Consider the following 21,593-nt stretch of genomic DNA (forward strand, 5'->3'; position numbering starts at 1 on the left):
ATCCAACCAGAAGTTGCGCTCGGCGTTAGCGTACGCGACGATAACTCCGGGTCTACATTCCGACGAAAACCTAATATTTAAGTATACGGATACATAAACATATGGCATATAAGCATATTTCCGCTCCGGCGGTACCTAAACGTTACCTACCAAAAGCAGGGGTCGATTCGCGGTAGGTATGCCACTACTCGTCGACAACTCACGTCGTTCACCACCCCCTTGATGCTTCGCAAAAAGTTGAGGACGTTGGTTTAGGCGATGCTTAGAGCGGCCTACATATTAATAACCTTTCTTCCCCAGTAATTCTGAACGCATCGGGACTTCGGCACCTAGGGTAGGTACCGACCCATAAAGAGGTGTTGTTCGTAGGCATCCCCAAGAACCCATGGCTAGTACTCCTCCTCCACGGCGTGCCCCGGTCCTGTCTCGATCGTCGTCGCCGTCGTCGCCGCCGCCGCCGTTGTCGTCATCGCCTACCGCAGCATATGTGCACCCCCGGCCGCGGCCGCCCAAGTCGCCGGCGCACTCAGCCCAGATCCGTGTCCAGAACCGGCGACGCGAGTACCTTGAGCGTAACCCCGGATACTTTGACTCGCTTGAGCACGAACTGACTGGCAAGTTCATTGTTTCTATTCTTCCTCTCCTACGTATTCACGCCATTCTCTCCTTGTTTGCGGCCTTTTACTTGCGGATTTAATTAACACTTCGGGTGAGAAAGGGGTTGGAGGCACGGCAGGATTGCTAGCTTGTTACATTTTGCCACCCCTTTTTCGGCCCTGATACATTCCCATCGCTCAATACTCTATATACCATTCTACCCTTATTTCGTGCATTCTAGTTCACTGTCTTCTACCTAACCTCGTTGTTAATCGGCCTACATGGCTAACCCACCCTCAAGATCCTGTTCTCTACGACGCGCTCATACGGCGCTTCCAATCGCCGGCCGAGCGCGAGAAGGAAGGGCGTGAGAAGGGTTATTCTCGTATGCTGGAAGTGGACCTAATTCGGGGCGAAGCCAAGCTGGCTCAACTCACTTCCTCCGTCACGTACGCTTCAGTTTCCACTTCCTCCTCTCAGGAACGGCAAAGTGAGATCCGGGCGGTAACGGGGGACACTTCTTGGATTCCGCTACCTGCATCCACGGATGCGGACGTCTTCATAAGGGAGTACGCCAACGGCGACGATGATTACGGCAGGGTGAGAGGCCGGGGGGGAAGAGAAGGGCAAGAAGACATGCACTCGCGGGAGGAAAATGGGAACGCGGCGCCCCGGACGCCCAAAACTAAGGAAGAAGGACACGGGCGGTGGGTCAAATTCCTGCGCCGGCGGTTCGTGCTGGGTCGCGACGACGACTTCGACTACCGCGTCGTGGACGAAGATGATGCGCTCGATATCATGGAACAGCGTGAGCAAGAGGATGCATGGTTCGACGACGAGGATCCCGGCTGGGCTAGTGGTGGTGATGACGGTGATGTCGGTGGTAGCGACAAAAGGGGGGCGAGGAGACTTGAGGGCGAGACGGGGGTCCAGGATTTCTGAGTAGAGGAGGCCCTCGGGGTGGTAAGCTCGACAACCACGCCCACATCCCTATGCCACAGAGTGACAAACCCGGCCGACAGAATAATGCCGGAGACTACAACCTGGAATACCTCATCCCGGCATGCATGAAGATCCCGATAAACCGGATCACGGCATCCGGGGAAGCAAATGGGTAACTCTTCCAGTAGCCTTCAATTGTAGCGTATGCTTGCGCTTCAAACCGCAATATACAGATGGACAAGCGAAGGCAGGATAACCCGCGAACATCGTTTCATATCAGGCCAACTTCTCCGCCCTGCGTTGGTATCATCCATGCTATCCCTAAGAAGCTGGTCTAAATTTGGCGCTACATGGCTATTGTCCCCATTCTCTTGAGCGTCAGCTCAACCACCCAAGGAATACTGCGATGGAATTCCATCTCACCTGCGAGCCTAACTATTGAGTATATCGAAATTTTCCGATAACAGCTGTTGTGTATTAGGCTCAATATGTTTGATCAAAATGACGATCTCTTCTCGGTATGCCGATGTCGTGCGTCTACTCAATCTAAGTCTGGTACAGGTAGGTGGTCAACAAGCTTCATCCGCAGTCCCAGCTGCGCGAGAGCCTTCACTGCATTTTCGTCCCTCAGCTTCTCCGTCTCCTCTTTAGTCGTCAGCACGAAGTCGTGCTTGAGTAGCAGGCCCCCTTCCGGGAAGTCGTACTCCTTTGCCGTCGCCGCGTCGGCCTCCTCGAGATCTACTATTAGGCTCTGCTTGACGCCAAATACGGCATCAGACGTCTCGTACGGGTCGCCACGCATGTAAAGCGCTCTACATAGTACGGGACTTTAGTTCAGACCATAACCTCGAATACATCATAAAACAGCCGAAATCGAGCCACAGGAAGAGGGGAAAGGGGAAGTTAAGAAAAGGGTTACTCACGTAATTAAGTGATCCCAGCCCTCCTTCTCCAACATGAAATGCAGATGCGCAGGTCTCCAGCAGTGTCTACCTAGCCTGTCCAGGAGCTTACCCACCGGCCCGTCATGTGGAATAGGATAGCTCACGGGCCGAATCCCCTTGAACCAGAAGCGCCCCTCGCTGTCGCTCACCATGACGCACCGCTCACTGGGCTCTTGACGGTCGGAGTGCTGCACGTCGTAGTGCCCACTACTGTCCGTCTCCCAGATGTCAATTTTCACGCCCTCTACCGGTCGACCTGCGGTGTCTTTGACTGTGCATATGCAGAGCATAGGCTGTCCCTCGGGATCCGAGGACATGGTCGACCCATTAGGCAGCGTCGGAGCGTCATGTGTGTGGAAGGGGCCTAGGACCGAGCCCTCGGTGGAAGATGGGGGCTTCGGGTGGTTGATACTATCTACTAGTAAGGAGAGGCCGAGGATATCAGATAGGAGGATGAATTCCTAGAGCCGTGGTGGGTAACCGCAACGGTCAGCTTGTTTTTCATCACGACGGAAATGCAGGACCCGGTGAGGCAGGGAGTGGGTGCCCTTCCCTCTCTCTCTCTCTCTCTACCGACCGCGACCGCAAAACGGTTCGGGGAGAGACAAGCCAACCATCCACGGGGTGTCACATACATGGCGCACATCGCTGCTTATCTGCCCGCAGCCCACGAGGAAGTTGAGAGCCGCCATCCACTCGTCAGTGCTAAGTCGCGTCTCACGAGCGAAGTCGTGCAGATGCGTCACGAGCCGCGCCATCAGGTACTTGAGGCGCTGGTCTGGGCATTGCGAGTTGATCCGGACGGTATTCGGCGTGATGTTGTCAATTGTCAAGTCCAGAAGAGCTGGTATCTTCGCCGTAGCAGCCATGGTGGGCAGATAGTGCGTAGGTATGTACCTAGGTGGGAGGGAAATGGATTGGCTTCAGATTGAGAGGAGAGTCGGGTAGAATAAACACGCCCACACACGTACACGGACACGGACACGCGGACGAGGGCCGAACGGGATGTAGATAAAGAGGGACAAGAAGCAAGTATTACTATCGTTATTATAAAAAAGAAAGTGACCTGTCCCCTCTCTCTCTCTTCTCAAAACCCCAAATCTGGTAGCGCAACAAGGGCTCGAACGCGTCCATCTAAGACCTTATGTAATTCTCTGTAATTCTCGTCCCTCGTTTCCACTCTGTCCCATCCGAGGCGTCTCGGACCCCGGCAGTTGGCGAACGGGATGTCCAGAGTTGAGCGGCAACCCCATTGGGAGAAAGATTGACCCTAAACAAGAAGACGGCACGTTGCTAGCCTGCTTGCGGGGAGGAATGGAGAGAAGCAGCGCATGATATGGCCAGTTTGCCGGGTTCGGCAGCGGGTTCTCTTCGAGCCGTCACCAACCCTGCTGGAGCGGGCCAGCATACGGCATTGTCGCACTTAGAATGACCAAGACATGGCCGTCAACTCCTATTAAGTCCGGTAGATTTTGGGAGTCCTCTCATCAGCGCTACAGGCCAGTTGCTGTGCGCGTGGGGTGAGCGAGGTAGGGATGGTGAAAGAGGAAAGAGGGGCAAAGGAGGGGGGGGGGCGTGTTCTACTACTAGAAAGAGATGGGTAAAGGAGGAAAAATGCGGAGAACAATACCCCTCCCCTTCCCTCCCCTCCCCTTTTCCTGTTTAATACTAGGCCTGCGAGTCTCTCTTTGCGCTTCGAGGCGTGGCCCGCCAATCCGCCCCTAGACATTTGCAATGAACATCCGCGGCGGAACCTAGGTGCCGTACAATTGATACCCAACAGAAATAAACATAATCAAATAAATATAGGTACCTGGATATAAATAAGTCCGTAAGTCCAAGAGTGAGTGAGAATGAGTGAGGGGCAGAGTATGCCTACCTATCGGCGCCCATGACCCTCCTCCTCCTCCCTACAACATACGTCACGTCAGTAGTATCGAACAGGCGCGTGTACTAGATAGGTAGTACGTAGGTACTTACGTGCCTAGGATGTCGATTCGTGCGAATGGCTCGGGTTTCCATCGAACTTGGCCGGTGATAGATTCGTGTCGCAGAATCCCTCCCGCACCCCCCGAGGGACTATAACACTGTCGAGCCTAGGGAAGGCAACGGAGATGAGGAGACATTCGCCCGCCTCTGATCGTCTACTAATGATTTTCTAGTAGCGGTTTACGCCCCAGCGGCCAGTCACTACGCCTAGGACTCGACCCGCCCTAGCGTCGGCGTAAACTCAACGAAGATCTCGGTTGTCCTCTTAGCTTCTAGGATATCTGAACCTACATGCCCTGTCGCCAGGGGCTGTGCCCTGTCCTCATCTCGTCACCGCTTCTCTTCCCTTTTTTCCCTTTGAACAGCGCTTCTATTATCATGGAATTATCCCTACTCACCTAAGTAATCTGCCTTGGTGCCTATTCACGAAGAGGTGAAGGGGTGAGAGAGATGACACCGCCGGTTTGCTTCGGCTTCAATTATTACCCAATCGTCTACAATGGAAGTTCGTACCCTTCGAGGACAACAACAGCGAGGCGCCGCTGCTTCTATCCTACTAGTGCATATTTACTGAGGGCTTTTATATAGAGACGGGCGAGGGGTCAACCAATGCGGCAGTGCAAACTCATCAATCACGGGGCGAGATAAATCAATCAGGTTGACGTATCGCGATGTCCCAACACCAAAACCAAAACCAAAAAAAAAAGACACGGGAAACGCATCACGAAAGTGGATTAATTAGCCCTGTGACTGTCACACCAGTTTACGACGTACTGTGTCAGCCCAACGATATTTCATAATAATAACGAGACCATAGATGCCCACATAGTAGGACTGTACTTCGGGCGATGTAAATTGGTTATGAAGTCGTTCTCAAGGGATTATGTTGCTTGTATTTTTGATTTGATGTCTAGAAAGCGGCATATGGTGATTAAGACCTTTGGTTATTAATTATTAAATCTCTATAGAAGACCATTGGACCCTTGTTCGGTTTGGGTAGCACGTTAGGTTAATAACCACGTCTCAGGGCATGTCGTTGTGCACTCCTGAATGAATGCCTCGCCAGACACGGCCACCCCGTTTCAGTGGCTCAATTATCAAGACTAGAGGGTGCGGTTATAAGACTAGAGCACACACTAAGTATAGCTGTAGTCAGAAACAGGAATTAGAGAAGGTATGGTCTATTTAGACTTTAATAAATGAATAAAGTTAAACCGATTTCTATATAGAATAACTACTTGATTCGATCACAGATCGAGGTCAGGACGGAAAACGCGTAGAAATGCATATGAGCCAGGGTAAAGACAAGGGGGAGGCGGTTGTGAAACCTAGAAGGCACGAATCCTGCGTGAGCTTCTCTAGACGTCTAATCTGCCGTATCCTAAGAGCCATCGATTTCTTCTGTAGCCGTTTTCTATATGCCCAATCGCAGAGTTAAGAAAGTCCCCACGCTAGAACGGAGGCTCGTGCAAGACGTTGAGAGTTGCTATAGAGAAAAGGTTAATAGTGATCCAACCAGAATAAGAGACTTCGATGTACCTTGAAAACGCCAGAGACCTCATTTTGGATTCTCAACTATGCAGTTGGAACACCTTTTGTGTTGGCAGCTAGGGCATTGGGGATTTGTAGTGACGAGGTAGCCACCTTCACCACAGTTGCACTAGATTCCGTGATTAGTCTTCACTTATATCATAAGGAATACCATAGGTACACATACGCATAGCCAGACAGGAGAAGACATCGTGATAGCGATGGGGAGTTTCGAAAAAAGATAGAGTGTTGTGTATGTGTAGATTTCAGGGCGAGGTGCTCCAGAGGCTGAATATATATGTATACAGTTTTAACTCTACTAAAATCGAAGAAAGCAGGTAAAGAGCGAACCCTATATACTAAAATATGCCCCCATTCCCAGTAGTGAAGCAATAAGCGTGGCACTGCTACGGCTTTCATCGATACACGTATGCCATTTGACAATGTCCTGACATAGGTATTAGGACAACAACCTCGATTCCCTAGACACAACCAGTGGATCTCGGATAGGCACGTAGCCGGTGAATCACAAGAATGCCTAGCCTCAAGAGCTCTGTCGTCCTGTGATGGTATTGATGTTTTCCTACGCATCTATATTGGCCAGTATGCGAAGGTCGCCGTTTTCCTTGGTCGTATATCCACCACACGGGCCATTGCAGTGCGTATTCTGGTAGGAAAAATTTGCCATGGCTCGAGGCGGTGAGTTGTACGATGAGTAACTGTGTTAGGTATTCATATGACTGTCTAAGAGACTGCTCCCATCTGCGCAGGAAAAGGACAAGTGGAGTCCACTGTTGTAAATTGATTTAGGTGGCGGTGACCGTTGTTCGAGGCGGATGTTCAAGCTTATAGGATAATAAGTGGCTCGTCGTTATTCGCATGAGGCCGTGTAGTAAGAAGTCTTGTTCCCGCACCATTCCAAGCCGACACTTACCTCAAGGCCCTGTATCCTCTGTATAACCTATCGGTCGAGGTCTAGCCACTCGTCCTATACTCCTCCTCATCAAGTGACTATAGCATTGCCACCAGGGCATCGGCAAGGCCGCACTGGCGATGCTTCTTCGAGTCCGACGTGGTCATCGAGTCCGTAAGGCTTTGCCGATTCTTATCTCCTTGGACAGGGCCGATTTCCAAGGCAACCCGATCCTAGGTAGCTCAAATCCCCACTATATCATAGGTATAGTGGGCTGATAACGGGAGTGAGTGCATCGCCCTCACTTTTCTGGGGTTCTCATCCAGTAAGCGGTAACTGCAATCAAAATACCACGGCGACCCACATCTATAAATCAGCGTTGACGTGAGGAATGCTCTAAAAGCCTCGAGTCTCAAGTGCTACGTACCGATAGCACTGCTAACCCTAGGTACCTAGGCAGGCAGTGCAGAGTCTCGTGCCTAATGCATTTCGCCTGGGCGATGCACACTGAGTGATAAGTGTAAAATCGTCCTACTACCAATCCGCACCTCGTATTTCGGTAGGCTTAGTAGTAGGGTCTCGCGTCTTCGCTATGAAGGTATGGGGCGGTCTTCCCAAGACAGGCCCTAAGGACACTACGTCGTAGATGATGATGCCATCTGTCACAGTAGTTAGAATGCGGAATTTAGACGCGCAGAGACGGGATAGAACCAACTATCCACTTACTGGTGTAGTTCCTCTCATACTCCTCAAATAACAGTAGCGCCCTGACTTTCTCTAAAGTACTATTCATTGGTATTGAGCGGAGTCTTCACGGATAACGCAAGAAGGTAGTGGAGCAAGGAAATATATGGTGTCTTGAGTAAGTTATGGGAAGTTTGGGAATTGGTGGAAACCCAAATTCAGACCGACTCGACGAAGGAAAGAAGAGAGCCATCAGAAAAGCAGAAGCGGTGGGTCCCTTTCCGCAGGGGGCAACCTACGATCTTATAGAATCATTAGGGTTTGGAGGCCTCTGGTCCAGTCGTAAAGTAATCAGCTGAGATTGTTGCACGCTCGTAAAGAGTCTGCGTGATGGTTGGAAGAGCCGCAGTGCTCAGCCGACATATCGGCGATGCTCCGCAAGACCATCGTGAACTGCACGCTTCGCGTAGGTTCCAAGGCTATTTTAATGATACAAATGGAATTCTGGCATACTAGCATGGCAGATTTTCTGATTATATCAACCGAGTCGTAGCTCTCCCTTTGTCGAGGAGTCTACTTGGTAACCCCAAATCCCTGCGCATCCTCGGCGGCCCAAGGAAGAGGGATGGATCCCTGCCCAGGTTAATGTCGATGGGCAGTTCCGAGTGACGAGTTTTCGGTGACGGTAATGGGAATTTACTAGTATTCTGCCGTGTGCTGACACTTGGTTAGGCCGCCTTCTACCATCGTTTGAAGCAAACGAGGGCGAGGAAAATGCACAGGCCGTTTAACTCTCTAGATAGGCCTGCATTTGGGAATCATAGGTTATTAGACATTTCAGCATTTTGACAGAGATGCAGTTTGGCAGTTTTGCCACTTGGCAAGGGATCGATCCTAGATGTTTCAGCCTAATATATTAAACATAGCGTAGTATTTCCACTTTAGTACTCCGTAGAGGGAGGACAGTCTTCGTTATGCTGGGGGGATCGCCGCAGCCGTAAGAGCCGCAATGGGCCACCTCTTGATAGGAGGATTTCATACATGGGGAATAACTTAAATTGCACTTCTCCTTACTCACCACCCATCCCTAACCTGTGGAGCTAGGGAAGAAGAAAGAGTATAATAGGCGAATACATAATTATTCTAGTCCGATGTAAGAAAGGTATACTTATCCCGGAGGGTTGGCGGCTAGCCGCTCATGTGCGGATATTTGCTGGTCCATATGAGTATAGTGAAGTTGTGGTATCGACATCTAGTTTATTTAATAGTGGATGGATAGGGAATAGGCACCTATGGGGCGTCTATGTGATAAGGAAGTGGGTCAATTCGAGTTTGTAACAAGGGGTCCGTTTCCATGAGTGAACGGACGCCTAGTCGGCCCGTCCGCGCTGTCGATCGAAGGGTACCATGGTCCATACATAGGTATGTATGTAGTTCCACACCCCCGTCTTACACAAAACTGATTCCTTCGACAAGATCGTACCAAGTACGACGAGTGTAGATAATAGGAAGTAGCTTACTGCGGGCCGGTACACGGTAATCCGCACTTGGGTGCCCGCACTTCATCCCACGGCAAAGATAGGACTGGCCAGCAGCATCTACAAAATTCCTACTCGCCGTATCGGCGGACACGTTTTACTTCATGTATTGTAGGAGCATTAACCAATAGACTCCTTGCTCGTGGCCTTTGTTGGATACAATATCCGGCTTATGGGAATCGTTATGGCTATGATAATGTCCGTGGTCATCGTGTGTTTATTCTGTTCCTTTAAGAATGCCATATTACTTTGCTTCGTTTGGTGCATATCGATCTTGCGGCTTGGACGCTGCGAGATCTCCAAGTTCAATCTACCCAGATTTGCCCCTGGAGGGTTTGCAATGTTAAGGCACAGAAACGCTAGTTAATCTCATTGTTCGAGGGAATTTCGTGAGCTCGCACGAGATCGCGCGTGGTTACGGTAGCATCCTGTAAGAGGTCGAGGCACTCTAGAGAGGGACCTCAGAAGCTCGCGACTCCATCCATCGCTGTAGGTAGGTATATAACAGGTACCTAGGTAGGTACGTGGTATGTGGTATGTGCTTAACTGAATAACCGAATAGCTGCATACATGACTGGGTGCCCGATTATGGATGGTAAATGTGGGTTATGCAGGAAGCAGGGGCATCCGCAAGGCCTCACCGCACCACAATCTACCTATATAGTACGGTACTTATGTTTGTATGTACTTGTACACGTGAATTACAAGAACAGGTGCTTGTCCCTACCAGTACTAATGTTGGATCTGCGTTGTTGGGATTCTCCTCGTGCCGCTTCTTCCTCCCCCTCCTTGGACGACCTAGTCATTGTTTCTCTAGCTTCAGCCTCAGCTTCAGGGAGTGATTGACATGCCTACGCACAAAAAAACGCCTATAACCCGTCTGAGGCCTAATCAACCAGCCGGCTGCAACGGCTCGATTTCCCATTGTCCCCACGGCCATTGGCCGAACGCCCTCGCTACGTAATCCTTATTCATCGATCCGTTCCTATCAATCCTAAGCAAGCAGGTTGGGTCACTCGGAATCCTTTGGACTGGGCGGCCTCGAAGATTCCGGTGCAGCAGTTGTTCGCCCCTACTCGACCCATCAGCCGCTCCCGTCGCCGACCGCGATCTCTTCGCACGCTCGTATCGATATATCGGCCTCAAATAAGCGGGTTGGCGGGATCGTCGACGGCCGTGAACGTCTGGTCTGGCATCCAGATTGCCGGGACGGGCTTGTTGACTGACCTCTTGGGGGGGTGGCGTTGAGGTGCAACGACAGCGCCAGGTCCCGCCCTGTTTTTTATCTCTTCCTTTTTTCCCTCTCTTTTTCTTTCGGATTTTCTGGCCACGGGGCAGCTTTCCAAGCCGGTCCAGGCTAAAAGTCAGGCGAGACGTTCTAGACTGGGCAAGAGGTGAGCAGGAGGTGGCCAGGAGGTGGCCAGGACGGGGGCAAGACCGGGGATTCGGCCGCCAAGGGTGGGTCGCCCATGATATCATTGCCCTCCCATTGCATCCGTCGCAAGCGACCTGAGGAAAGCTGCAGGTCGAGCTCTTATACGGGCCGGTTACCACAGATCCAAGCCGCCTCTGCGTTATTATTACTCGCCAATTGAGTCCCAATCGCCACAGGTCGGCCGTTCTGCGAGGGAAGCCCCTGGCATCCTGGTCGATAGCTCGCCAGGCAACCTGCAACCCCGGGTAGGATGCACGTCTGATGACGATTCCATCTCTCCCCGAGTCTCCAGACCATCACCCTCCTTCGGCCCCAACCCCACCAAAGCCCCGCGAAAGTCGCCGTGGCGCCCACATTAGCGGCTTTTCTTCAACCCTGGCGCATCGGCGCCAGGGCTGGTGCTCGTGCTCGTGCTCGTGCTCCTCTCGCTGTTGGTGCCGATGCGGGTGCTGACGGTAATGATAATGGTCGTGTCCCGCCGTCCGTCTCTTCCACACCCCCCTCCGCCATCGAAGACGCCGACACAAACAACGACAGCAACAATAGCAAGAGTGGCAGCAACAGCGACAGCGACAGCCGCCACAACGACAGCCACAACCTCAGCGAGGACGATATCGACGACGACAGCCCCGAGGTTAACCGTGAGGAGAAGAAAGAGGCCCACGCCCTACGAAGGAAACGGATTCCGCGAAACGGCAAGGCGGTAGTCCGGTCCTCGCTCGTCTCCATCCACATTTTCTCCCTTGTCTTTCTGGTCGTCGTACTGGTAAGTTCTCAGTACGCCCCAAGTGGCTGTTTCCCACCGCGCCGCGGCCTGGCATGATGCCTACCCAGCTAGGTACTGCTACTACTACTGTACTTGTGTAGCATATTATGCCAACAGGCCGGCCACCTACCTACATCTTGCCCATATATATCCCTTGGCCATCCCACCTAACATCTGGGGTGTCCCCGCGCTGTCGAATCCTGGACGCAATCTGGCTCCTCTTGGCTAATAAGCACTCCTCCAACGTAGGTCGCGCAGCTATTTCTGACGAACGCAAAGCCACAACACTCGCGTATCCTCGCCTCTTACCCTTTCTCACGCATAATTGCGTCGCCTCCTGCTGTCGTGGCCCGCGAGCCCATCTGCGAGAGCCCCCAGCCTTTTCCCACAACCCCGCCGGTATCCCGTGCACGCACCATGGCGCTCGCCGAAGAGACGAAGCGCATCGCCGCGCAGTTCGACTATTCCGATCAAGATGTGAACGTTGGCGTTCGAGAGTTCTTGAAGCAAATGCGTATGCTTGTGACTTTTTCCCCGCTACGGTCGACTGCCGAGCTAATCTGCGCGTAGATGAAGGATTGGAACGAGACGGCACCAGCCTGAGCCAGATCCCGACTTACGTGACCGGCGTGCCCAACGGCACCGAGAAGGTATGCTTACGACCTAGGGGGTTCTTTCCGACTAACTTACACGCAAAAAGGGGCTGTACCTAGCCGTCGACCTAGGGGGCACAAACTTCCGGGTCTGTTCAATCCATCTAAACGGCGACACCACCTTCAACCTGACTTACAGCAAAGTTGCGATCCCGAAGGAGTTGATGGTGGCAAAAAAGGCCAGCGACCTGTTCAGCTTTTTAGCGAAACAGATCGAGCTATTCCTCAGAACCCACCACGGAGCCCATTTCGACGCTAGCATCCGCCGGCGGCAGACTGTGAGCACCCCGGAGGGCTTCCGCGACGAACACATCTTTCGGCTTGGATTCACCTTCAGTTTCCCCGTCCAACAATTTGGTATCAATAAGGGCACTTTAATGAGGTGGACCAAAGGGTTCGACATCCCGGACGCAATTGGCAAGGACGTCTGTGCCTTACTGCAACAGGAGATCGATAACCTTCACCTCCCAGTCAAGGTGGCTGCTCTGGTGAACGACACCGTTGGCACGCTAATGGCCCGCTCGTATACATCGCCGGGCAAGACGTCGACCCTCGTGGGCGCCATCTTCGGAACGGGCACCAATGGAGCCTATGTGGAGAAGGCCTCCAACATAAAGAAACCTATCAAGGGCGATTACGATAGATCGACGGGTCGCATGATCATAAACACTGAGTGGGGTTCCTTCGACAACCAACTGAACGTATTACCCAACACCTCGTACGACATCGCGCTAGATCAGGAGAGCGTCAATCCTGGCATTCAGATCTTCGAGAAGCGGGTATCCGGCATGTTCCTGGGCGAGATCGTTCGTCTAGTCATCGTCGACATGCTTAAGAACGCGGAAATCTCGCTGTTTCGCGACGATCACTCTGGCCAGAACGATTGGAAGTCTACGACAACAATCGCCCCCGAGTCGGGACTGTTCAAGCAATGGGGCCTCGACAGCTCACTCATGTCCGTCGCCGCGGCTGACAGCACACCGGATCATTCATCCCTGCGCCAGGAGCTCGAGAAACAGTTACATATCTACGCCGCCTCGCTCGAGGATGCCCGGGCCTTCAAGGACATCGCGTATGCCGTTGGCCGCCGTGCGGCAAGGTTATCCGCCGTCGCCCTCGGCGCCATTGTGCTGCAGAGCGGGCAGCTCCAGGAGCCGGGCGACGAGCCGATCGACATCGGAGTTGACGGCAGCCTCGTAGAGCATTATCCCTTCTTCCGGGACATGATCTACGAGGCTCTAGCGGCGGTCGAGGGCATCGGCCCGGAGGGCGCAAAGCGCATCCGCATTGGCATCGCCAAGGACGGCAGTGGCGTTGGCGCCGCCCTGATCGCGCTTGTTGCGGCAGGTATGGAGAAGAAAGCGAACGTGGACTACCTCCACGGCGTCCGGAATGGTATCGTGCACAAATTCACGGACTCGGCCCGCCAGCTGACAGCAACGGTAGGTTGATTACCGCTATGGCATGTCTCCAGATACACCTGGCTCTATTTTTTTTTTTTTACTCCTAGGTGTATCTAGTTAATCACCATAGAGGTGGTGGGATTGGGTGGGAAGGAAAGGGGAACGGAGGTGGGGAGGTAAAGAACGGGAAATGTCGAAATGTGTACAGATGGGTCAGTGTATGGATTATGCTACCTGCCACCTCGGCCTGCGATCATGACGGAAGGTGGGAATTAAACGAAGGTTTTGATGATGAGTTTACTGTTAGATCCACTACTAGCGCAAATGGTGGATCATGAAGCCTATTCATTCAATCGTACCCAGGCAGCTAACCTACCTACCTAAGCACCCGCGTCTGCTAGGGTTTGAATCTACCCCTCCCCTCCCTCCTGCTGTTTATCATCATATGAGGCTGTAAGATGCAGCCTCGTAGGAAATCGTAGGGAGTTCGGTCTGCCTAATATCTGTGCCCATCTCGAATCAGCTGGTAGTTGTCGAAAGAGAATCAATTCCATGAAACAGTCGTTGATAACTCCCAGCCCACAACTCAGTCTAATCTATAAACCCAAAATTCCAATTCAAGATATTACGGACTAATGAACACACTATATGTATAATTCACCGAGTGCTTCTCATCTTATCTTTCCTTTGCCTAAGTCTTCTTGTCTTCTTATTCTTTACAACTATTTTCTTTTTTTTTTTAAACAAGAAAAGGGGTTCCCGACACATCGAAACTTAGTAGGGGCTTCTGGAACATGCGCTACGCATCCCTTGCTTCCTGGTGTGCCATTGGCAAACCGCCCACCCAAATCGCGACTCTTCCCTTCTAGAATCCAACCAAAGCCAAAAGGTTATCTAGCCCCTTTACGTACTGACCCTCGGAAAGATCAGGTCGAGCCAGAGTGGAAGGTGATTTGAAGACTGGCGAGATGGAACGACCTCCCTCAACCACGGATCGAATGCCTGGTGCGAGGGACAAGTATAGCATCGTATACACGTATCGCTGGCGCTCCACACTATGCCTACATCGCCAAGTTGGTATGCAGGGAAATGATGAGCAGATACTTGCGCAGTTCCTGCTCTTGCGCCGCCGCCAGACTCGCCGGATGGCCGGGCAGGCGAATCTATTTGCCGAAAGCGGCGGCGGGATACGATCGATCTCGCTTCTTGCGCGCGGTAGAGCTACTCCGTGAGCTCGAACGCGAGCTTGCAGCCGTGTGCATTTCGGCTGGCAAGTCGTTCCACTCTGTGTCCGGCCGTGTGTTCTGGTAGGACATACCACCTAATCCCGGGCTACGGTTTGGCGAGGGTCCGGTGCTCCTCGACGCCGGCGGGGGGAGTATCGACGGCGATGTAATGGCCAGGACTGGAGGTGCTGGTGTCTGAGTTAGATTCGCCGCCGCGGCCGTGGCGCTGGGCGGTATAATTGATGTTGTTGTCGTCGTCACTGCTGTCCCGGCCTTTGTTCCACCCAGTGCTCCCAGTCCAAGGGCAGCAGTTGCCCTACCCCTGCCCCGGATCTCCCGCCGCACGATCCATGCACTGTCGGGCAGTAGCTTGAAGTAGTATCCCTGGACCTCGTCCGTCTTGATAAACCCACGCGCCAGGTACCAGCGCAGGCCTTCCTCATTGTTGGTCCAAACGTGGGCGTACACAGTCTCGCAGGAGAAGGCGCTGCACACGGCCAGGTTCACAACCTCGTCCAGCAGGGCAGCAGCCAGACCAAGGTGCCGGTACGGCGAGAGCAGGACGAGCGACTGGATGTAGAGAGCGTTGGGCTGGGCGCCTGGGACCGTGTGCGACTTCGCAGAAAAGATGGATTGCTGGGGTGCTGAAGCGGAAGCGGGGTTGAAGGGTGAAGGTTCGGGCCGGCACACGAGGCCTCCGATCACCTTTTTGGCGGCGACGGGTGAGTTGGGGTCGGCATTGGGGAAGTCGTCCCACAAGATAACGCGGCTGAAAGCTCCGGAGGACAAGGGATCGGAGAGACGCGCGTAGAAGGAGTCTGGGTAGTTGACGGGTAAGAGTAGAGAGGTTATGCGCCGAAGGGCGGGGATGTACTCGGGGAGGATTGGAGAGATGGTCGCTTGCGGGTGGAGGGGTGGTGACCTCAAAGTCGACGCGTTGACGGGGTCTGGAGACGTCGCTGGTAACGGCAGGACAGCGACTGGTGCCGCTCCGGGCGCTTGCGGCGGTGGTGGTAAGGAGGGAGGTGGAACTGCTGGCTGCGCAGGAGGTGTTGCGGTGGGTGGTGAAGCATACGACGGCGGTTTCGGGTGGAAGAAACTTCGGATGGAAGACTGGCCATTCGAGTTAGTCGTAGGAAGAGACATACCTATGTGTAATGAAAATAAGGGTTGCTATAGTGGCTAGAGATGTGTTGCCATTACAGGATGCAGCCAAAGAGAGAATTTGAGAGGTACCTAGTCATAATAATCGAGAGCGTTTGCATTCATTTTGGCATGATGGCGTTGCCAGGTGGGCCTTTCTCCGTAGCCTCCATAGGCGTTTCTCGGGAGTTAATGGATAAGAGATAAGATGGGCCCTTCTGCACTATAAAGATAGAGGTGTGGTAAACTGAAGGGTATTGGGAGAGTCGCATAGGTACCTACAGGTAGGTACCTCCTAATCCTATCCCGGGGATAGTTGTAACACGTTAAACCCCTGTCCTGTAAACCTTCCCCTCCCTCTCTCTGTAAATACCCTCTATAAATACTCTTTATAAATACTTTTTATAATTCTAATAACTTAATTTCGATTTGCTAAAAGTTTATATATAGAGAATATTTTATTTTAATTAATTAAAAGTTTATATAATTTATATAAAAGAATTATATTTAATAAAATTATAGTATATATATATAATAGGCTGCACTTAATAGCAGATCTCTGATTTGTATTAGAGCTTAGTACTGAATAGGAGCAGCGTGGGCACGCTGACGGAGGCATGAAAAGGACTGCTCAACTGCCAACAACTAGCCCAGTGCCGATTAACCTAAGATCACAGCTATAAACAGCTGTAATCGGTTGATCGGCCAGCTGAAAACGGCAGCTGGGAAAGGGAACTAGAAAAGAGCAACGAGGATAGCGAGAAAAGGCATGGCAAGAAACGAGTAAATAGCTATAAGGCCGTAATGGCTACAAGTCTAAGTCTAACTGATGAAAGTATAAGTGCGCGACCCATATAAATAGACATCGAAAAGGCTACGTGGCCTAGATCTAGTACATGATTACCCTCTTAGTACTTATAAAGGTTATATTAGCTATTATAAGTATGACCTTATAAAGATATACTTTTTTTTCTTTTATATAATTTTAAAATCAGTAATATAGAGCTTTTATATAGTAAATAACTTTCGAAACTATAATAATATAATATAATTTATAAATTACTATTCATTTACTAATATATTTAATCTTAATTTTTTTTTAAATATTTATAGTTTTTATTTATTTTATTTTATTTTATATATAAATTAATTAAAGTTACTTGCTTATTATTTAATAAAGCGCTGATTATTAATATTTTTTACTAGTTTAATTTTAGTATATTAATAAAGTCTATGTGGCTCTACTATAGCATGAGGCGAAGCCTCGGGCTTTACTTCGGATAGGATTCTATTTTATCCATGTTGATTGACATCATTTGATGTACCTAGGTACCTGTGTCTTTGAATTGAGACCTCGGGCCTCCGGTAGTCGAGTCCCGCTACCTACTTCATTGGAACTTACATGAGATTTACTCAGGTACCACCATAATACGCATAGGTAGGAGGTACCTAATGTACACATCATTCCATTTGTATATCCTGCTTTAAACACATTTAAGGCAGCCTGCCTCCCGCGGTACCTACCTACCTACCTCCTAGGTTCCGTAATACCTTGGGCACCTGTATGTCATACAGGTACGATGAAGAGTGGAGGCTAAGTAAGTAGGTATGTACCTGCCTACGATACCTCAGGTACTTGACGTACCTCCATGTGAAGGTTGTCTTAGGAGGTAGATGAGTAAGAGGGCTAAGGTAGAGATCATAGACCCTGCCAACCACTGAACCCACTAATGCATGTTGCTTCCGACAAGCTGATTTGCTGGCTTCCACTCAAGAGGCAGGCAGGTTAGGTACATAGGTAGGCACATATTCAGTACAGTAAAGAGAGGCTGGGCACCTGCTAATATGGGAGGTAGGAGTGAGTACCTACTATATGTGTATGGATGTAAGTGCGCAAGTATACAGGCTTGTGCGACAGCATCAGGCTCAGGCTGTTTCGGCCAAAAATTCAGCCTCCAGCACGGATTTTGTTGGCTCCTTAAACTTGCACAGCGTATCACCATTAAGCCTGTCTATTATTTTGCCCCCTTAGGGGAATTTTGTCGCTCTAGCTGAATGGCACTTCTCTTGGACCATATTTCAGTAGTTGCAGCCTGCTAACCAGCCAAGTTAGTGGCACCTACCTGCATCCCTATTTCCTTACGACCTCAGAAGGGAAGTTGTCAAAGGTAGCTAGGTCCGAACCGGGATTGCCAGCATTGCCTACATACGAATCTGGGAAGGGGTAACCTGACCATCCTCATCTCAAAACCTCAAAACTTCTGGAATTTACCTCTTGCTAACATAAGCAATCTCCGCTGCGTTTTAACACCGATACACGGGGATTTAGCAATTGGCGGGATTCCATTCTCCTTCTTCAACTTGTCTCCCCAATCCCGCGAACCCAGGTATCCGAGTGCTACTGGGACTGGAGTCGTCTAACTGCCAGCTAAAGGGGCTGTACATTCGCAGCCCATCTTTCGAGGCGTGGGTACGGTGACATCTTTTCGCCTCGCTTCTCTATTTACCTGGAATTTCCAGTCCGACACAGACGCGCATACGTACACACCCAGCCAAATAACAAGTCATTCCCGCCATCACCTCTAGAGATCTGTTGGCCTCGCATTGCTTGTCAACCTTGGGCCTCCCTCGACGTTTTTCCGGTCCTACAGCAGTCCTCCCCGACTCTTGACGTCGCAGCCGGCCGTGCGGAACATTCACCATGGCCGCCTCAAACACTGGCAAGGCTGGAGTCATCAAAGCCCCCGATGGTGCTGGGAGCATGGACCGTCTCGTAAGTTGGTACCATACTACGCGTGCCGTTCTACGTCCCGACCCAACCAACCCATATACCCGTAGGGCGTTTTATCTAGCTTACCATGTGATCCCTAACAGGCTCACGCCGTGCTCGATGACCTCCTTTATAACATCGTACACGACCTGTTAATGAAGACCCACCGAGATGAGAAGATCGCCCGTGCCGCCACCGCTGCTATTCGCGTCGAGAAACTGGCTGCCGATACATCTGATTCATCCACTCCCGACGCTCGACTGGATGTGAAAGTCGAGACGGATGCCGCGATCTATGACGAGGGAAAAGTCCTGCTGAAGGGCAATCCGCTCCAGACAACCAAAGACATCGTTTGCCCGAGATGCCATCTTCCGAGATTGCTCTACCCGACGGACGGCAAAGGGGCGAGGAAACCCGATCCAAGCATAATCTACTGCAAGAAACATCCGTACATAGACAAGCCCGGCTACGATATCTACGGGCAGACATGGGTTGCGCAGGGTCCTGGAAGGGGCAAGAAGAAGAAGGATATCGAGAAGAAGCTAGAGCAAAGCTCGGATGCACACACACCCACGCCCGAAGGAGCAGCCGGCGGAAGTGCTGCCTCGCGCCCCCCGAATATGCTCTCGTTTCCATCGGCAACCTGCAGTAAATGCAAGCGATGCATCTTGGTCACTCGGCTCAATAATCATATGGGTTCCTGTATCGGGAACAGCGGGCGAAACGCCAGTCGCGCCGCTGCGCAGAAGATTAGTAACGCAAACGGCAGCGTAGACGGAACCCCGCCTTCTAGCCAGAAAGGCACACCACATCCGAGCTCGAGAGCTAGCAGCCCCAAGAAGAGAGATGGGGACGAGATGGACGATGACGACGAAACCGACAATGACACCCACAAGAAGAAGAAACTAAAGCCTACTGCGGCGAACGCAGCCAATAAGAAGCTGATTCTGAAACACAAGGGCGGCGCGGGCCCCAAGAAGGAGAAGGTGAAGACAGGTTCCTCGCTGAGCGTCGAACAGAAAGTGGACGACCGTGATGCTGAAGGCTCCACGGTAGAAGTAGCACCCAAGAAGAAAATCACTAAAATCCCAAGCCCAGCAAAGAAGTTGAAGCTAGGTATTTCTAAGCCCTTATTGTCGTCCCCCATATCCAAAAGTAACGGAAAACCCTCACATGGGAGTGGTGGTGGGCGAGAGGACGATCGCGAGTCTGAGAGTTCGGGAACACTGTCCTCTCCTCCAGTTGTATAGTTGAGACACCGAAAATAGTCCAGCCTGCTATTTCTCGCAGCAGAGCAATGATACCCCGCGACAAAAGGCCACAATCGTGAATCCGACAGAAAGAGAGCAGAGAGAAACCTCGCGCCCTCACAGCATATTGTACAACATCCACCGCTTTGCATTCAACCGGGGTTCTGGGCGGGCATCTTCTACATCTCATGAGGAGGGGCAGAGACCGGAGTCTGCCCCCATTACTAAACCTTGTATCTTTAGAGCGACCTGCACATACATATCATAATAGAGAACCCTAGATATCGGCCCCGACTCGGGGGTTGATTTATATAGTGGACGCGTTACGAAATGAATTCTGTCCTGTTTGTTATTTCTGCGTATCTCCTTGAGAAATCGCGAGTTTGGGTTTTGAGTTCGAGAACGCCCACCAATGCATGTCCCATCCTCATGCGATGTTAGATTTCCTACCTAACCCTTCCCTACACAACCGCGTCACGCTCCCCGTTTGCGACGACCCTAGGCGGCCTCATCGCCATCGTCGATCACCTTGGCATGTATGATCTTGACCTCCTCGACAGGTCGATCATCGGAGCCAGTCTTAACAAGGCCGAGACGCTTAAGAACGGCAAGGCCGGTCTTGACGCGACCGAAGATGGTGTGCTTACCGTCAAGCCAAGGGGTGGGTGCCAGGGTTAGAAAGAACTGGGAACCATTGGTGTTGGGTCCAGCGTTGGCCATACTGAGAATGCCGGCGCCGGTGTGGCGAAGGTCCGGAGCGAACTCGTCCTCGAAGGTATCGCCATAGATGCTGGACCCGCCGCGCCCCGTACCCGTGGGGTCGCCTGTCTGAACCATGAAGTTGGGGATGACGCGGTGGAAGACAACGCCGTCATAATAGCCTCGACGGGCGAGGGAAGTAAAGTTAGAGCAAGTGCGTGGAGCGTGTAAGCTATACAGCTCAACAGTGATGGTGCCCTGTGAGGAAAAGAGTGAGAGTTAGATATACGAGGTGCTGGTAGGTAGATGAGGCGCCAATTAACTGGCTGGTGGTAGTTGTCAAGTAAGATAACAAAGAAGAATGCAAACGGGAGGGCGCCACGTACCATGGAGGTCTCGAGAGCTACGTTAGTTGTCATGTTGACTTATCCAGAGTTGCAACACAGATACACAGAGCTAAGGCGTTGCCCGGATTTGACCAAGTGACAGGTAGGTGGGCAAGGTATGTGTATCACCACTCGCCTCACATCCGCGAACCTGGAAGCCACAAGATTGCTGGGTCTGTACCTTGCATTAAGAGGATGGAACTTGTCGCCTCGATCTCCAGCCGAATCTAGGATCCGCCTAAGCAATATGCAAGTATTGGGTGTCTCCTTTTAAAGGAGTCCCGTTGGAAACCAACTCATTCTGTCAACAAGGACATTCATTAGCTTAAGTAATCAATAGGTAGGAGATACCCAGGTACCTAAGGTTAAGTACCCGGTACCTAGTGCCCACCGAACTGTGGGTACAAGGTTAGGTAATCTCAAGGCTTAGATACCTGCATTGTTGTCCGTCCCATGTGTCGACAATACGTCAACATCTCACATCTCAGTCATTGCTCCTAGGTGTGCTTCAACTGGGCGAAAATAAAACAATTCACTCAGCTCTCCTAGTCGAAAGGATCCGGGGCATTAACACACAAGGTTTTTGCATAGATCCGGATGATGGCCTTCCTGTCTGACTTTATGGATATTCAATCCCTAGACTAGTGAAGTCACCGCTTGCCTGCCCCCCAGCCCGATTCCACATATAAGGCATTCCTCACCACTTCTGGTATCGGCGCTATACC

At 51.4% G+C, this 21,593-nt stretch overlaps 6 protein-coding genes across 6 annotated transcripts; 3 read left to right on the top strand and 3 right to left on the bottom strand.

Annotated features, from left to right (window-relative positions):
* Nucleotides 1-134: 134 nt before the first annotated feature.
* Nucleotides 135-1,783, top strand: GGS23DRAFT_217343 (coiled-coil domain-containing protein-domain-containing protein). The gene is made up of 2 exons (XM_051511940.1): nucleotides 135-614; nucleotides 899-1,783. The coding sequence occupies exons 1-2, from the start codon at nucleotides 386-388 to the stop codon at nucleotides 1,537-1,539; spliced, it is 870 nt and encodes a 289-aa protein (XP_051369330.1). The 5' UTR covers nucleotides 135-385; the 3' UTR covers nucleotides 1,540-1,783.
* A 244-nt stretch (nucleotides 1,784-2,027) lies between these two features.
* On the bottom strand, nucleotides 2,028-3,640 carry GGS23DRAFT_217357 (dioxygenase). Its single transcript, XM_051511941.1, has 3 exons — nucleotides 3,119-3,640; nucleotides 2,463-2,944; nucleotides 2,028-2,351 (listed from the first exon to the last, which is right to left on the bottom strand). Exons 1-3 carry the CDS (start codon nucleotides 3,350-3,352, stop codon nucleotides 2,081-2,083), a joined length of 987 nt encoding a protein of 328 aa, XP_051369331.1. The 5' UTR covers nucleotides 3,353-3,640; the 3' UTR covers nucleotides 2,028-2,080.
* Nucleotides 3,641-11,582: 7,942 nt separating this feature from the next.
* GGS23DRAFT_217456 (uncharacterized protein) lies at nucleotides 11,583-13,742 on the top strand. Its single transcript, XM_051511942.1, has 3 exons — nucleotides 11,583-11,852; nucleotides 11,909-11,988; nucleotides 12,039-13,742. The coding sequence occupies exons 1-3, from the start codon at nucleotides 11,756-11,758 to the stop codon at nucleotides 13,440-13,442; spliced, it is 1,581 nt and encodes a 526-aa protein (XP_051369332.1). The 5' UTR covers nucleotides 11,583-11,755; the 3' UTR covers nucleotides 13,443-13,742.
* Nucleotides 13,743-13,921: 179 nt separating this feature from the next.
* Nucleotides 13,922-16,036, bottom strand: GGS23DRAFT_579568 (uncharacterized protein). The gene has a single exon (XM_051517065.1). It carries the CDS (start codon nucleotides 15,764-15,766, stop codon nucleotides 14,558-14,560), a length of 1,209 nt encoding a protein of 402 aa, XP_051369333.1. The 5' UTR covers nucleotides 15,767-16,036; the 3' UTR covers nucleotides 13,922-14,557.
* Nucleotides 16,037-18,114: 2,078 nt separating this feature from the next.
* Nucleotides 18,115-20,120, top strand: GGS23DRAFT_217518 (uncharacterized protein). Its single transcript, XM_051511943.1, has 3 exons — nucleotides 18,115-18,229; nucleotides 18,284-18,536; nucleotides 18,638-20,120. Exons 2-3 carry the CDS (start codon nucleotides 18,465-18,467, stop codon nucleotides 19,781-19,783), a joined length of 1,218 nt encoding a protein of 405 aa, XP_051369334.1. The 5' UTR covers nucleotides 18,115-18,229; nucleotides 18,284-18,464; the 3' UTR covers nucleotides 19,784-20,120.
* Nucleotides 20,106-21,183, bottom strand: GGS23DRAFT_579573 (cyclophilin-like domain-containing protein). The gene is made up of 2 exons (XM_051517066.1): nucleotides 20,869-21,183; nucleotides 20,106-20,740 (listed from the first exon to the last, which is right to left on the bottom strand). The coding sequence occupies exons 1-2, from the start codon at nucleotides 20,899-20,901 to the stop codon at nucleotides 20,282-20,284; spliced, it is 492 nt and encodes a 163-aa protein (XP_051369335.1). The 5' UTR covers nucleotides 20,902-21,183; the 3' UTR covers nucleotides 20,106-20,281.
* Nucleotides 21,184-21,593: the final 410 nt, after the last annotated feature.

The sequence above is a fragment of the Durotheca rogersii genome (assembly GCF_024521655.1).
Source record: "Durotheca rogersii strain YMJ 92031201 chromosome Unknown GGS23scaffold_22, whole genome shotgun sequence".
In the NCBI taxonomy this organism is placed as follows: domain Eukaryota; kingdom Fungi; phylum Ascomycota; class Sordariomycetes; order Xylariales; family Xylariaceae; genus Durotheca; species Durotheca rogersii.